We start from the raw sequence: 12,626 nt of genomic DNA on the forward strand, positions 1-12,626 counted from the left end.
TCTTCAAAGACCCATATTTGACCAGACTTGGTAAACTGAACAGGGGTTTCAAATAATTAATTTTAAAGTACAAGACCTTGGACACTCAAGTGGTAAGGGTAAAGGCAATTATTTGAGTTCCAGGTGAGGAAAAGTCTGCCTTTAATCGATACAGTGACTGAAAATGGGCAAATATTAAAGAGCCTGTGGCTGAAGAATAGCGGTCAATACAGTAGGGTATCACTCCCTCCCATCTCTTCAGACCCATTCTCCTGAGGTGATCCTCTGAGGCACAGCCCTGCAGACAATACTAGGCATGAAGAAGACAGGACATGGGGAGAGACAGGTGGATCTGCATTTCAAATGTACACAGCCTTATTATTCAGTAATTTTCTGTAATCCAGCAGCTCACAGTGAGTAGAGGACGGAGAGAGGAATTCATTTTCAGCAGGATGTTCAATTAGGGAATGGTGAGAGATAAAATGTATGATGGAGAACACACACACCTGTCCTGGACACACGAAGAGACAGAAAGATAATGAGACTGGTTCCATGCATGGTGCCACTGTAGGCATCTTTTTCATTTGATTGACTTAGCTCTCCGTCCTCCAGCGATGGCCCAGCAGGCTTGTCTGAGGGTAATGTACGGTATTTCATTTGGTCACAAAGTGATAGAGATGAGGTCTTTCTGGTCTGAGAAATCGCATGTTATTGAGTGAAATAGAAAAGGTGAGAATCTCAATCCATTTGGCGTTTTAGGAGACTTATATGCTTATATGATATTGCTGCATTAGACTCTGAACATGACTTTGGTCCAGATGTCATCCAGATTAAACGACTGGTGCTATTGGGACAATAGAATGCCTTCAGGATTCATGTTGACATTCAAACCAACCTTTCAATTATATTCAGAAAATATTAAAAACAAAAAACAATTTGGCAGAATTGTGTAATACTCTGTTAATTGATTTGTATGGTAATAGGCTTCCAGGTAATACATTAATTGATGACTTGATTAATGACCATGAAAAGTATTTAATTTATGCATCAATGTATTATTTATGTAAATGTCACCACTTCACATTACAGTTAGTCATTTAATTACAATATTATGATACTGTAATCCACACAAAGTGCTGCTGCAATAGTAGTCCATAATCACAGTTGACTTCATGCAAGACTTAAATCTGCAAAAACATCACCATTATCAGCGCAAGTATATATACACTGGCACAGCAAGACAGAAAAACAAAACCCACAGCCAACAACCTTTAAGAAATAAGACTCCCTTTCATGTCCCAATGTCACAAAATGTTCAAACAGCACATTAACATTCAATTAGATAAAGCAGTCCCTATCAAACAATACAAAGATATTAAAAAGCAGTTAATGTCACACAATACTTAAAATGGTAAATATAAATTAAAATGTTAACCATGAACTATCCTTTTAGCGACCCGACCGTCAAAGTGATTCAGTTCTAGCAGTGTGATGATACAAGTGACATCAAGGGAAACGACAGATAGCTTTACATCTCAGTTTGTCTCCAAGTTCCTTCAGCCTTCATTGTTAGTATATTGCAGAGTTTTAATAGTTTGTTATGGACTTGTTGAGTCACAGAAAGAGTGCATTACAGAAAGTGTTGAGAGATCCATTACCCTATTCATTTAACTGACCACATTTTCTACTGCTCTGACATAGGGACTAGACCTCCTTTGGGTTACCATAGCACAACATTGGTTAATTATCTGAATACTGTTTGCCAAAATAAATGAAGCCTGCCAGAGAAGTCACATAAACATCAATACTAAAATGCCATCCTGTAACTTCTATTGCATTCTACTGTATATGACACCAGACAAAGGAAAAAGTAACAATGACACCATTTATAAAGTATAATTTTACAATACATTATGATACAGAATTGGCTTTACTGTGTCAAGCCTTGAATTTGTACAAACTAGCAGATTTGCACTTCTTCACCACTGCAAAGAGCACGGAGACTACATCTGAGAGAGAGAGAGAGAGAGAGGGAGAGAAAGAAAGAGAGAATTAAAGACAAATAAATAAAGAGGACCTCTGAGGTCTCTCTCTCTCTCTGTGATCTCTGCGCTCGCAGCCCAAGGTGAGATGCTGTGTGGTGTGCAGCGGAGAGCCCGGCTGCTGCACCTCGCCAGTGTTGATTACCCGGCGCCTGTTGCCATGGCAGCGGTGTCCGGAGTTCAGAGCAGGTCGGGCAGAATGAGGCCCGGCGGTTTGGGCTCCACGCAGTTAATCCAGAAATTGGCACAGCTGGCGTGGTACTGGTGGCCCCCATACAGCAGCTTGAAGTTGTCCGTCTCTGAGTTGAAAGCCTGGCGGAAGGGTCAAATAAGGGCGAAACAAGGGTGATGTTAGGACAACAAGGTTCTACTGAATAGTTAATAAACAGATGAACTTGGCAGTAGCTCAGGCTAACAAATAGAAAGCAGTGGTAAAGATAAATCAACAATCAACAGGAACTAAATAATTAATCTATGAAAATAACGCTAGAAGCAGGGATTTGTGGGTAGCTTAACCTGCATATCTCCACTGTTGCACACAAAAAAGAGGTCAATGAAAACTGATCCTTTGAAAATATGACCCATGTTTGGCACAATGCTCTGTCTACTGATCAATAAGAGTGTTGCTCATTGCCTGTCCTCCTGACAGTTAGTTGATTCTATTGAGATATCTGAATGGCACTCCCACATAACATCTGAATATAGCTGTTGAGAAAATAAACTTAGTGAACTGAGAGGGGCAGAGAGCTGTTATGTGAGCTTGCATTTAGATGAGCCCAGCTGTAGCAGCAGGTTGGTGATAAGGAGGAGATGCTAATGTGTGTGTTGTGCGGTTTAAGAGTTTGCATCCCTGGTGAATCATATTCTCCCACAGACAGAATGCATATACAACAACCTAGGAACACACAAACCATATAGAATACTCATACCTGTCCACCTGCTCACAAATCATTTACAGTACATTTACTATTCTGTGCACACCTGTTGCCTTTCTCACACACACCTTTTCTCACACACTCAGGTTTCACAGACACAATGTATTCTCGTTCCATCTATTGTGCCTCATCCTACTTCTTTTCTCAGACCTTTATATAGCATGCCTGCCAAAGCCTGAAATGTTGGAGAGGGAGAGAGAGAGAGAGAGAGAGAGAGAGAGAGAGAGAGAGAGAGAACACCAACGTCTCCTCCTCCTCTCTCTTCTTCAATCCCACCCCTCGTCTCCTCCTCCTCTCTCTTCTTCAATCCCACCTCTCGTATCCTCCTCCTCTCTCTTCTTCAATCCCACCCCTCGTCTCCTCCTCCTCTCTCTTCTACAATCCCACCCCTCGTCTCCTCCTCCTCTCTCTTCTTCAATCCCACCTCTCGTCTCCTCCTCCTCTCTCTTCTTCAATCCCACCTCTCGTATCCTCCTCCTCTCTCTTCTTCAATCCCACCTCTCGTCTCCTCCTCCTCTCTCTTCTTCAATCCAACCCCTCGTCTCCTCCTCCTCTCTCTTCTACAATCCCACCCCTCGTCTCCTCCTCCTCTCTTCTACAATCCCACCCCTTGTCTCCTCCTCCTCTCTCTTCTTCAATCACACCTCTCGTCTCCTCCTCTCTCTTCTTCAATCCCACCCCTCGTCTCCTCCTCCTCTCTCTTCTTCAATCCCACCTCTCGTCTCCTCCTCCTCTCTCTTCTTCAATCCCACCCCTTGTCTCCTCCTCCTCTCTCTTCTTCAATCCCACCCCTCGTCTCCTCCTCCTCTCTCTTCTTCAATCCCACCCCTTGTCTCCTCCTCCTCTCTCTTCTTCAATCCCACCTCTCGTCTCCTCCTCTCTCTTCTTCAATCCCACCCCTCGTCTCCTCCTCCTCTCTCTTCTTCAATCCCACCCCTTGTCTCCTCCTCCTCTCTCTTCTTCAATCCCACCTCTCGTCTCCTCCTCTCTCTTCTTCAATCCCACCCCTCGTCTCCTCCTCCTCTCTCTTCTTCAATCCCACCCCTCGTCTCCTCCTCCTCTCTCTTCTTCAATCCCACCCCTTCTCCTCCTCCTCTCCCTCACCTCCACCTGCATAACCGTGATTATGTGCAATTTACCCATCAAACATGATTGTGCCAACAGACATAATGTGGAGAGACATAACATAACTAGAAAGTGCTGGAGAGAGGATATGCTTGGGAGAGATAGACCATTGGAGGAATAAAACAAAAATGAAAGGTTAATCCTAGGTGACCTTTCTAACTGTAATCTAAAGGAAACCAAAAGGAGAGTGCTGCTCATGGTGCTATAGAGCTACAGACTAGAAACACCAACTGTTAATGCAAGGGGCATCATGCCTAAAGGTGAAGGCTACAGTCTACTGCTGCTTAAGAGGCGAAAATAAGTGAAGCATACCCTTACCCTTAACCTCCTGTCATTGTCTTTAGCCAGTGCCTGTAAGTAGCACAAGAGGTGTCAGCATGTTCCTGGTTTCATGCATTGTTCTGAGTAAGCAAAGTGAAACTGTACAGTAACTGAGGATCAATCCGTCAGTATGTACGGAACGGAACATTGGTACACCAAAGGAACTTAAAGAGCAACCCGTCTCCAGAACATTCCAAGAGCCCCAAAGTGAAAGAATCTAAAGTACCACCCTACGATCATCCATCTCATTTTCCAATAAACATCAAACAGGGATGGGCATCTTTGAAACAGGATTCCAGACTCTGCAATAGATTTGAGAGAAATACTGTGCAGTATGCAAACCCATGGAATTAGGCGTCCACTGCCAAGTTAACTTATTTTAATGTTATTGGCCTATTTCCAGAGAAAGTCATAACCAAATTAAACAAACTGAAAAATCACTTCAAATCCTGGAGGTATATTTCAGAATCTGACATTTATGAATAATATTGCATCATACTGCATAAATTATTCTTCTGAAAAAATTATCACCAGTACTTTTGGGAATAATTGCACTCATTAGCATTTATCATTGGGAGAAAATAGCAATACTTCACTGAACTCATATTATCACTCAGAGAGTTTATAGCTTGTTGCAGTCTCCAAGTAACAAACTATGTTTAGATCCGGATCCAGATCTGTTGCTTAGGCTGATAGCAGATATACTACATGTCCAAAAGTATGTGGATACCTGCTTGTCGAACATCTCATTCAAAAATCATGGGCATTAATATGGAGTTGGTCCCCCCTTTGCTGCTATAACAGCCCCCGCTCTTCTGGGAAGGCTTTCCACTAGATGTTGGAACATTGCTGTGGGGACTTACTTCCATTCAGCCACAAGATCATTAGTGAGGTCGGGCACTGATGTTGGGCGATTAGGCCAACTCATCCCAAAGGTGTTCGATGGGGTTGAGGTCAGGGCTCTGTGCAGGCCAGTCAAGTTCTTCCACATCGATCTCGACAAACCATTTCTGTATGGACCTTGCTTCGTGCACGGGGCATTGTCATGCTGAAACAGGAAAGGGCCTTCCCCAAACTGTTGCCACAAAGTTGGAAGCACAGAATCGTATACAATGTCATTGTATGCTGTAGCGTTAAGATTTCCCTTCACTGGAACTAAGGGGCCTAGCCCGAAATTTGACGAACTGACTTGTTGGAAAGGGAGCATCCTATGATGGTGCCACGTTGAAAGTCACTGAGCTCTTCAGTAAGGCCATTCTACTGCAAATGTTTGTCTATGGAGATTGCATGGCTGTGTGCTCGATTTTATACACCTGTCAGCAACGGGTGTGGCTAAAATAGCCAAATCCACATATTTGAAGGGGTGTCCACATACCTTTGTATATATAGTGTATTTATGTGCTTTAGCCAACTCCCTTGTCATTCGTTGTCATGCCATACATGTTTGACATAACATCAAACATGACAGAGGACTTAGCTAAAACCCAGACTGATCTGCTACCAGGCTACATGTTGCTGTTGCCCATCCCTGACTCAACATATGAGGATGATTGGACGAAGAACATGGAGACAGGCCTCCATTGGATAAGATAAAACCCAGACCCGAGTCAGCAGTATCAAAGACCAACAACCTAGCTCCAGTCTCTAAATGGTGCCCATCATAATATTATGCCAGTGATACCATCATCACTACCTCTAGATGTAAGACAGACAGAACCTACCTGTACTCTGAAGGACAATAGTATAATCAGCTTCTGTATTAAAACGCTTTCTGTGATTTCATTAGTCTCCGAGGGGATGCTATTCTCTGTTTGGCTTTTATGCTTTCTTACAAATGCTCCTCTGGACAAAAATGTAATTAAAAGGTGAGTTATGAATCTGATGTCAGGGGAATGCTGAAAAAAAAACTATTATTTAGCCTGACTCACTCCACACGAAAGAGAGAGAGAAAGAAACACAGAGAGAGAAAGATAGAGGAACAGAATGATAGAGAGAAAGTGCGTGACAGAGAGAAAGATAGAGAGAGCAATACCCTAACCCTCAGCAGATTTCTTAGCACCTGTGCTCTCAGCTCCTGACTGATCTGATGTGTGAGGCTGTGAGCCACATCTGCTGTCTCAACTCAGTCCAGACTCCAAAGTGACATCCCTCTCAGCCATCCTCCCTCTGCCTCATCAATCTATCTGACTAAATGATGCAGGGGAACACTGCAAGAAACAATCAAAGCAATCTTGCCCTGCAGACCGTACAGTCAAACAATATTATTAATGGTCCCCAACATGACACCTAGCTATTGATGATCAGGATTTGACGAGTGGAAAAGAAAGTGTCACAATAAACACATTTTAAGCCATAGTAGAACTCAAATGATGAGGTGAGTAGTTAGAACACACAGATATGGATTGGTATTGCACAGACTTGTTGTTAGTAGCTGGTAAGAGGTGAAGTGAAAGGTGGCCGTCAGATGAAGGCATCAGAGCTACAAGCTTGTTATTGTCAGAGTAAAGTTGCATGCATCACTGACCCTCCAGAAACCTTCCCACAATTCCCTCAGCCCAACCAGAGGTGCCAAAAGTACAACTTTACTCCTCTCACGTCCTGTCTGTCTGTCTCCTCCAACTCTCTTTTTATCTCCCTCTTTTCCTCCTTCTCTCCCTTCCTGAAGAGTTATCATCTTAACAGGTATCATTTTATCATCATCTTCTCTTAGAAGACTCATAAATTAAGATGACCTGAAATTATTTTGGAAGGGAATTTGGTTAAATAGGATTGCCTGGTCATTTCTAACCCATCTGTGCATGAACACAGTGCTGCTGCTGTCGGCACTGGTTGCGTCTCAAATGGCACTCTATTCTCTATATAGTGCACTACTTTTGACCAGGGCCCATAGGGAATAGGGTGCCATTTGGGATGCAGTCAGTGTGAAGGGAGGGAGCTATGAGGAGAAGAGTGTGCTGTAATTTTGGCACCCCATCGTCTGTCTATCAGTGGAGAATTTGGCCCCCAGTAGGAGAGAGTGAAATGAGATTCAGTTGACAGTTCACTGCCTCATACTCTTTTAAACAGACGTCCAATAGTTGTCTCTTCTTTGCTCTGCAAAATGTTCAAAGTCAAAGAAATAATCATTTAGTTATTATGCGTCAACCACTAGTTTAAAAACAACTCTAAAATAAATGGCAAAATGATTCATGGTTTATTCAACTTGAGAAATGTGTTGGAATGTATTTGTAATCAAATGTTTCAACAGTTGTTGGGTCCATCTGTTGAGGGTGTGTTGGTTGGCAATCGTGATTGTGTGTTGACTGAGAATTAGTGTATGCTTACAGTATATGTGTTGTGTTTGCACGAGTGAGTGTCTGTACTTGAGTGTGTGTGTGTGTGTGTGTGTGTGTGTGTGTGTGTGTGTGCAGACCTTGCTACGTGAGTCCACGTTGAGCAGGCACACCCCACAGGCCAACTCCTTGGCATTCTTGATGCCGTGTCTCAGGATACAGGAGGAGAAGTCCAGCGAGCTCTCATCAGGCTGTACAGAAAAACACACAGCACATCATTACACACACAAGGAGAAACACACGCACGCACACACATTTTAAATACTTTATTTGAATCCACAAATCACATAATATTCAAGAAGGATTCAAAACATTTCAAGGGTATTTGTATGCATGGACACTTAAGGATACAGAAAGCACCTTCTTCTTCTCATACAGCTGAAACCAAGCAGTACCTAGCCAATTGCTTTGCCTGAGGCAGGCCTGCAACCTGGAGGCCATGTACTGTAAGCCTATGTTTGAGACCGAGACACACACAGAGTTTGGTGGCTTGCCCCCTATATGGAGGTGCTGGCAGATTGGTCACCTGATCATAGGACTCCTGCTGTGGGGCACACTATGTTGCTACACCTCACATCAAGAATAATTTGCTACTTCACAAAACACTGCATGAAATGAGGGATCTACGGTTCTGAAATTTGAGGAAATGTACCATATTTGCAAGGATTTTACTCGGGTCCCAACCAATTTACATTTAAAAAACAAGTTGTATATTTAAGCAATAAGGCCTGAAGGGGTGTGGTATATGGCCAATATACCAACGCATTCAGGGCTTGAACGACCCGGTTTATAATACCTGGATACAGACCACTGTACACATGGATTTTGTGTTGTAGATACAGTGGGGAAAAAAAGTATTTAGTCAGCCACCAATTGTCCAAGTTCTCCCACTTAAAAAGATGAGAGAGGCCTATCATTTTCATCATAGGTACACGTCAACTATGACAGACAAAATGAGAAAAAAAATTCCAGAAAATCACATTGTAGGATTTTTAATGAATTTATTTCCAAATTATGCTGGAAAATAAGTATTTGGTCAATAACAAAAGTTTCTCAATACTTTTTTATATACCCTTTGTTGGCAATGACACAGGTCAAACGTTTTCTGTAAGTCTTCACAAGGTTTTCACACACTGTTGCTGGTATTTTGGCCCATTCCTCCATGCAGATCTCCTCTAGAGCAGTGATGTTTTGGGGCTGTCGCTGGGCAACAAAGACTTTCAACTCCCTCCAAAGATTTTCTATGGGGTTGAGATCTGGAGACTGGCTAGGCCACTCCAGGACCTTGAAATGCTTCTTACGAAGCCACTCCTTCGTTGCCCGGACGGTGTGTTTGGGATCATTGTCATGCTGAAAGACCCAGCCACATTTCATCTTCAATGCCCTTGCTGATGGAAGGAGGTTTTCACTCAAAATCTCACGATACATGGCCCCATTCATTCTTTCCTTTACACGGATCAGTCGTCATGGTCCCTTTGCAGAAAAGCAGCCCCAAAGCATGATGTTTCCACCCCCATGCTTCACAGTAGGTATGGTGTTCTTTGGATGCAACTCAGCATTCTTTGTCCTCCAAACACGACGAGTTTAGTTTTTACCAGAAAGTTCTATTTTGGTTTCATCTGACCATATGACATTCTCCCAATCCTCTTCTGGATCATCCAAATGCACTCTAGCAAACTTCAGAGGGGCCTGGACATGTACTGGCTTAAGCAGGGGGACACGTCTGGCACTGCAGGATTTGTGTCCCTGGCGGCGTAGTGTGTTACTGATGGTAGGCTTTGTTACTTTGGTCCCAGCTCTCTGCAGGTCATTCACTAGGTCCCCCCGTGTGGTTCTGGGATTTTTGCTCACCGTTCTTGTGATCATTTTGACCCCACGGGGTGAGATCTTGCGTGGAGCCCCAGATCGAGGGAGATTATCAGTGGTCTTGTATGTCTTCCATTTCCTAATAATTTCTCCCACAGTTGATTTCTTCAAACCAAGCTGCTTACCTATTGCAGATTCAGTCTCTCCCAGCCTGGTGCAGGTCTACAATGTTGTTTCTGGTGTCCTTTGACAGCTCTTTGGCCTTGGCCATAGTGGAGTTTGGAGTGTGACTGTTTGAGGTTGTGGACAGGTGTCTTTTATACTGATAACAAGTTCAAACAGGTGCCATTAATACAGGTAATGAGTGGAGGACAGAGGAGCCTCTTAAAGAAGAAGTTACAGGTCTGTGAGAGCCAGAAATCTTGCTTGTTTGTAGGTGACCAAATACTTATTTTCCACCATAATCTGCAAATAAATTCATAAAAAATCCTACAATGTGATTTTCTGGAGAAAAAAATTCTCAATTTGTCTGTCATAGTTGACGTGTACCTATGATGAAAATTACAGGCCTCTCTCATCTTTTTAAGTGGGAGAACTTGCACAATTGGTGGCTGACTAAATACTTTTTTTCCCCACTGTATGTGGTAGGAGAGTAGTGGCCTGAGGGCACACACTTAATGTGTTGTGAAATCTGTTGTGAATGTATTGTAATGTTTTTTAAATTGTATAATGGCCTTAATTTCGCTGGACACCAGGAAGAGTAGCTCTAAGGAATACACATTTCTCTATTCATTAATTAACCAGATTAATTAACTGAAGTAGAAATAGGTCTTTAATCTGGGAAATGAAAGTAAATACAGTCCATTAGTCTGTTGGCAGCAGAGCTGTGTGAACAGTCTGCCCAGACAGCTAGCTAGCTCTCTCTCTCTCTCTCGCTCTCGTTATTGGAGGGCAGAGCCTGCAGAATCAGAAAGCAGCTGCAGATCTACAGTCTGAGATAACATAGCATTACTACACCTCTCTCTCTACCGACGAGATAACGTAGCATTACTACTCACTCTCTCCGTCTCTCTACCTCTGTCCCTCTCCGCTCCACTATATCTCGAGTCAGGAGATGGCCGGCCTGTATTATCTGCTGGCATTTGAGAAGCAATGTTCTTCCTGAGGCTGGCTGTAAGGGATAAGGCCAGCACATCTCTCTGCCTCTGTTCTCCACCCATCCCTACAGCATACAACAGACTGCTCTACACTCCCCATCCCCACAGCTACACACTAACAGATACCACCATAGGGCTTGGTTTAGTACACTGTCACACAATCAAGGTTTCATTGATAATCCTAGTAGTGGTCCTCTGTAGCTCAGCTGGTAGAGCACGGCGCTTGTAACGCCAAGGTAGTGGGTTCGATCCCCGGGACCACCCATACACAAAAAAATGTATGCACGTATGACTGTAAGTCGCTTTGGATAAAAGCGTCTGCTAAATGGCATATTATTATTATTATTATAGTAGGCATGAGTCTTTATCCACTCAACATTTCATCAGGAACTTTTTCTAGACAAAGCAGTTAGTGTTACAATCATGTGTCAATTTCTCAGGTCTGTGTGTAGCCTAACCCACTGCATTGGAGAAAGGAATGTCTGTGTGTGTGTGTGTGTTGACTGTACTGTGTGCGTGAGTCTGTGTCTGTGCTCGCGTGTGTGTGTCTGGGTCTGTGTGTCTGTACTGTACAGTGTGAGTTTCTTACTGTCAGGTTGGCCAGGGACATGAAGCCCATGAGGTTGTTCCACACGCGGCTGATGTCCTTCAGCAGCTGCTGTAGCTTCTCAGAACACACAGCCGTGGCCTTGATACCCAGCTCCACACGCTTGGTCACGCGGTACACCTCCACCACACCTGCCACATAAACGTTAATACACAACCTTAACACACCTGCTCCCAGTTCTCTCCCACAGCCAGCTCCAACATAAGCCAAGGTTACAGAGCGAAATACAACAAGGACAATGAAAAAACGCTTCCAAGAAAACAGCTAACATGTCTATAGTCCCCTACGTTGAAACCTCCTCTGAAGTTGGATCATTAGACCAAGATGGGATACTTTTGGTAGTGCCAGGAGAAATACCAGGAGGAAAACAGCAGAAAACATATTAAGACTCCTTATGTAAAATAGCCCTCTGAAGATGGATCAACCTGACATAATGTTGGCTGTAACACTACACTTCCCTCTCTATGTATTGAAGGGTTAACATGGAATGGTGATTGGAGGTTGAAGGTTTAACATGGAATGGTGATTGGAGGTTGAAAGTTTAACATGGAATGATTGAAGGTTTAACATGAAATGGTGATTGGAGGTTTAACATGGAATGATTGAAGGTTTAACATGGAATGGTGATTGGAGGTTTAACATGGAATGATTGAAAGTTTAACATGGAATGGTGATTGGAGGTTTAACATGGAATGATTGAAAGTTTAACATGGAATGGTGATTGGAGGTTTAACATGGAATGAATTAAGGTTTAACATGGAATGGTGATTGAAGGTTTAACATGGAATGATTGAAGGTTTAACATGGAATGGTGATTGGAGGTTGAAGGGTTAACATGGAATGATTGAAGGTTTAACATGGAACGGTGATTGAAGGTTTATCATGGAATGATTGAAGGTTTAACATGGAATGGTGATTGGAGGTTTAACATAGAATGATTGAAGGTTTAACATGGAATGATTGAAGGTTTAACATGGAATGGTGATTGGAGGTTGAAGGTTTAACATGGAATAACTGAAGATTTAACATGGAATGGTGATTGATAGAGTTGTTGTTCTCCATTGAGAGGTGGACAGCTTAAAGGTTTATAATGGTCTGTTTTTGGAAGAAGGCTCACAGCAGAGGTGGTACACTACGGCATGTGTGCCTGAGCCACTCTCACTGCTCATTAAAAGGAGACACTGCTGTCTGTCTGGTCAGATACACACTGCGTGCATCCCAAATGGCACCCTACTCCCTACATAGTGCACTACCTTTGACCAGAGCCCTATGGGGCCTGGTCAAAAGGAATAGGGTGCCATTTGGGACGCATCCAGAGTCTG

General features: G+C 43.2%; 1 protein-coding gene across 4 annotated transcripts in view; it reads right to left on the reverse strand.

The window, feature by feature from the left end:
* Window positions 1–996: 996 nt before the first annotated feature.
* LOC311101730 (synergin gamma-like) overlaps window positions 997–12,626 on the reverse strand; it is a 42,294-nt gene continuing 30,664 nt past the window's right edge. The window contains exons 20-25 of one of the 4 annotated variants that reach the window (XM_084142896.1): window positions 11,287–11,435; window positions 7,815–7,925; window positions 7,457–7,495; window positions 4,400–4,432; window positions 2,167–2,333; window positions 1,006–1,988 (exon numbers count right to left, since the gene is read on the reverse strand). In XM_084142896.1, the coding sequence (XP_083999022.1) occupies window positions 2,202–2,333; window positions 4,400–4,432; window positions 7,457–7,495; window positions 7,815–7,925; window positions 11,287–11,435 (464 nt within the window). In that variant the 3' untranslated portion in view covers window positions 1,006–1,988; window positions 2,167–2,201. Of the gene's footprint in view, window positions 2,334–4,399; window positions 4,433–7,456; window positions 7,496–7,814; window positions 7,926–11,286; window positions 11,436–12,626 lie in introns of all 4 variants that reach the window. The other 3 variants (XM_084142897.1, XM_084142899.1, XM_084142898.1) reach the window with 3 other exon arrangements.

Source organism: Coregonus lavaretus (genome assembly GCF_964263955.1).
Source record: "Coregonus lavaretus genome assembly, chromosome: 26".
In the NCBI taxonomy this organism is placed as follows: domain Eukaryota; kingdom Metazoa; phylum Chordata; class Actinopteri; order Salmoniformes; family Salmonidae; genus Coregonus; species Coregonus lavaretus.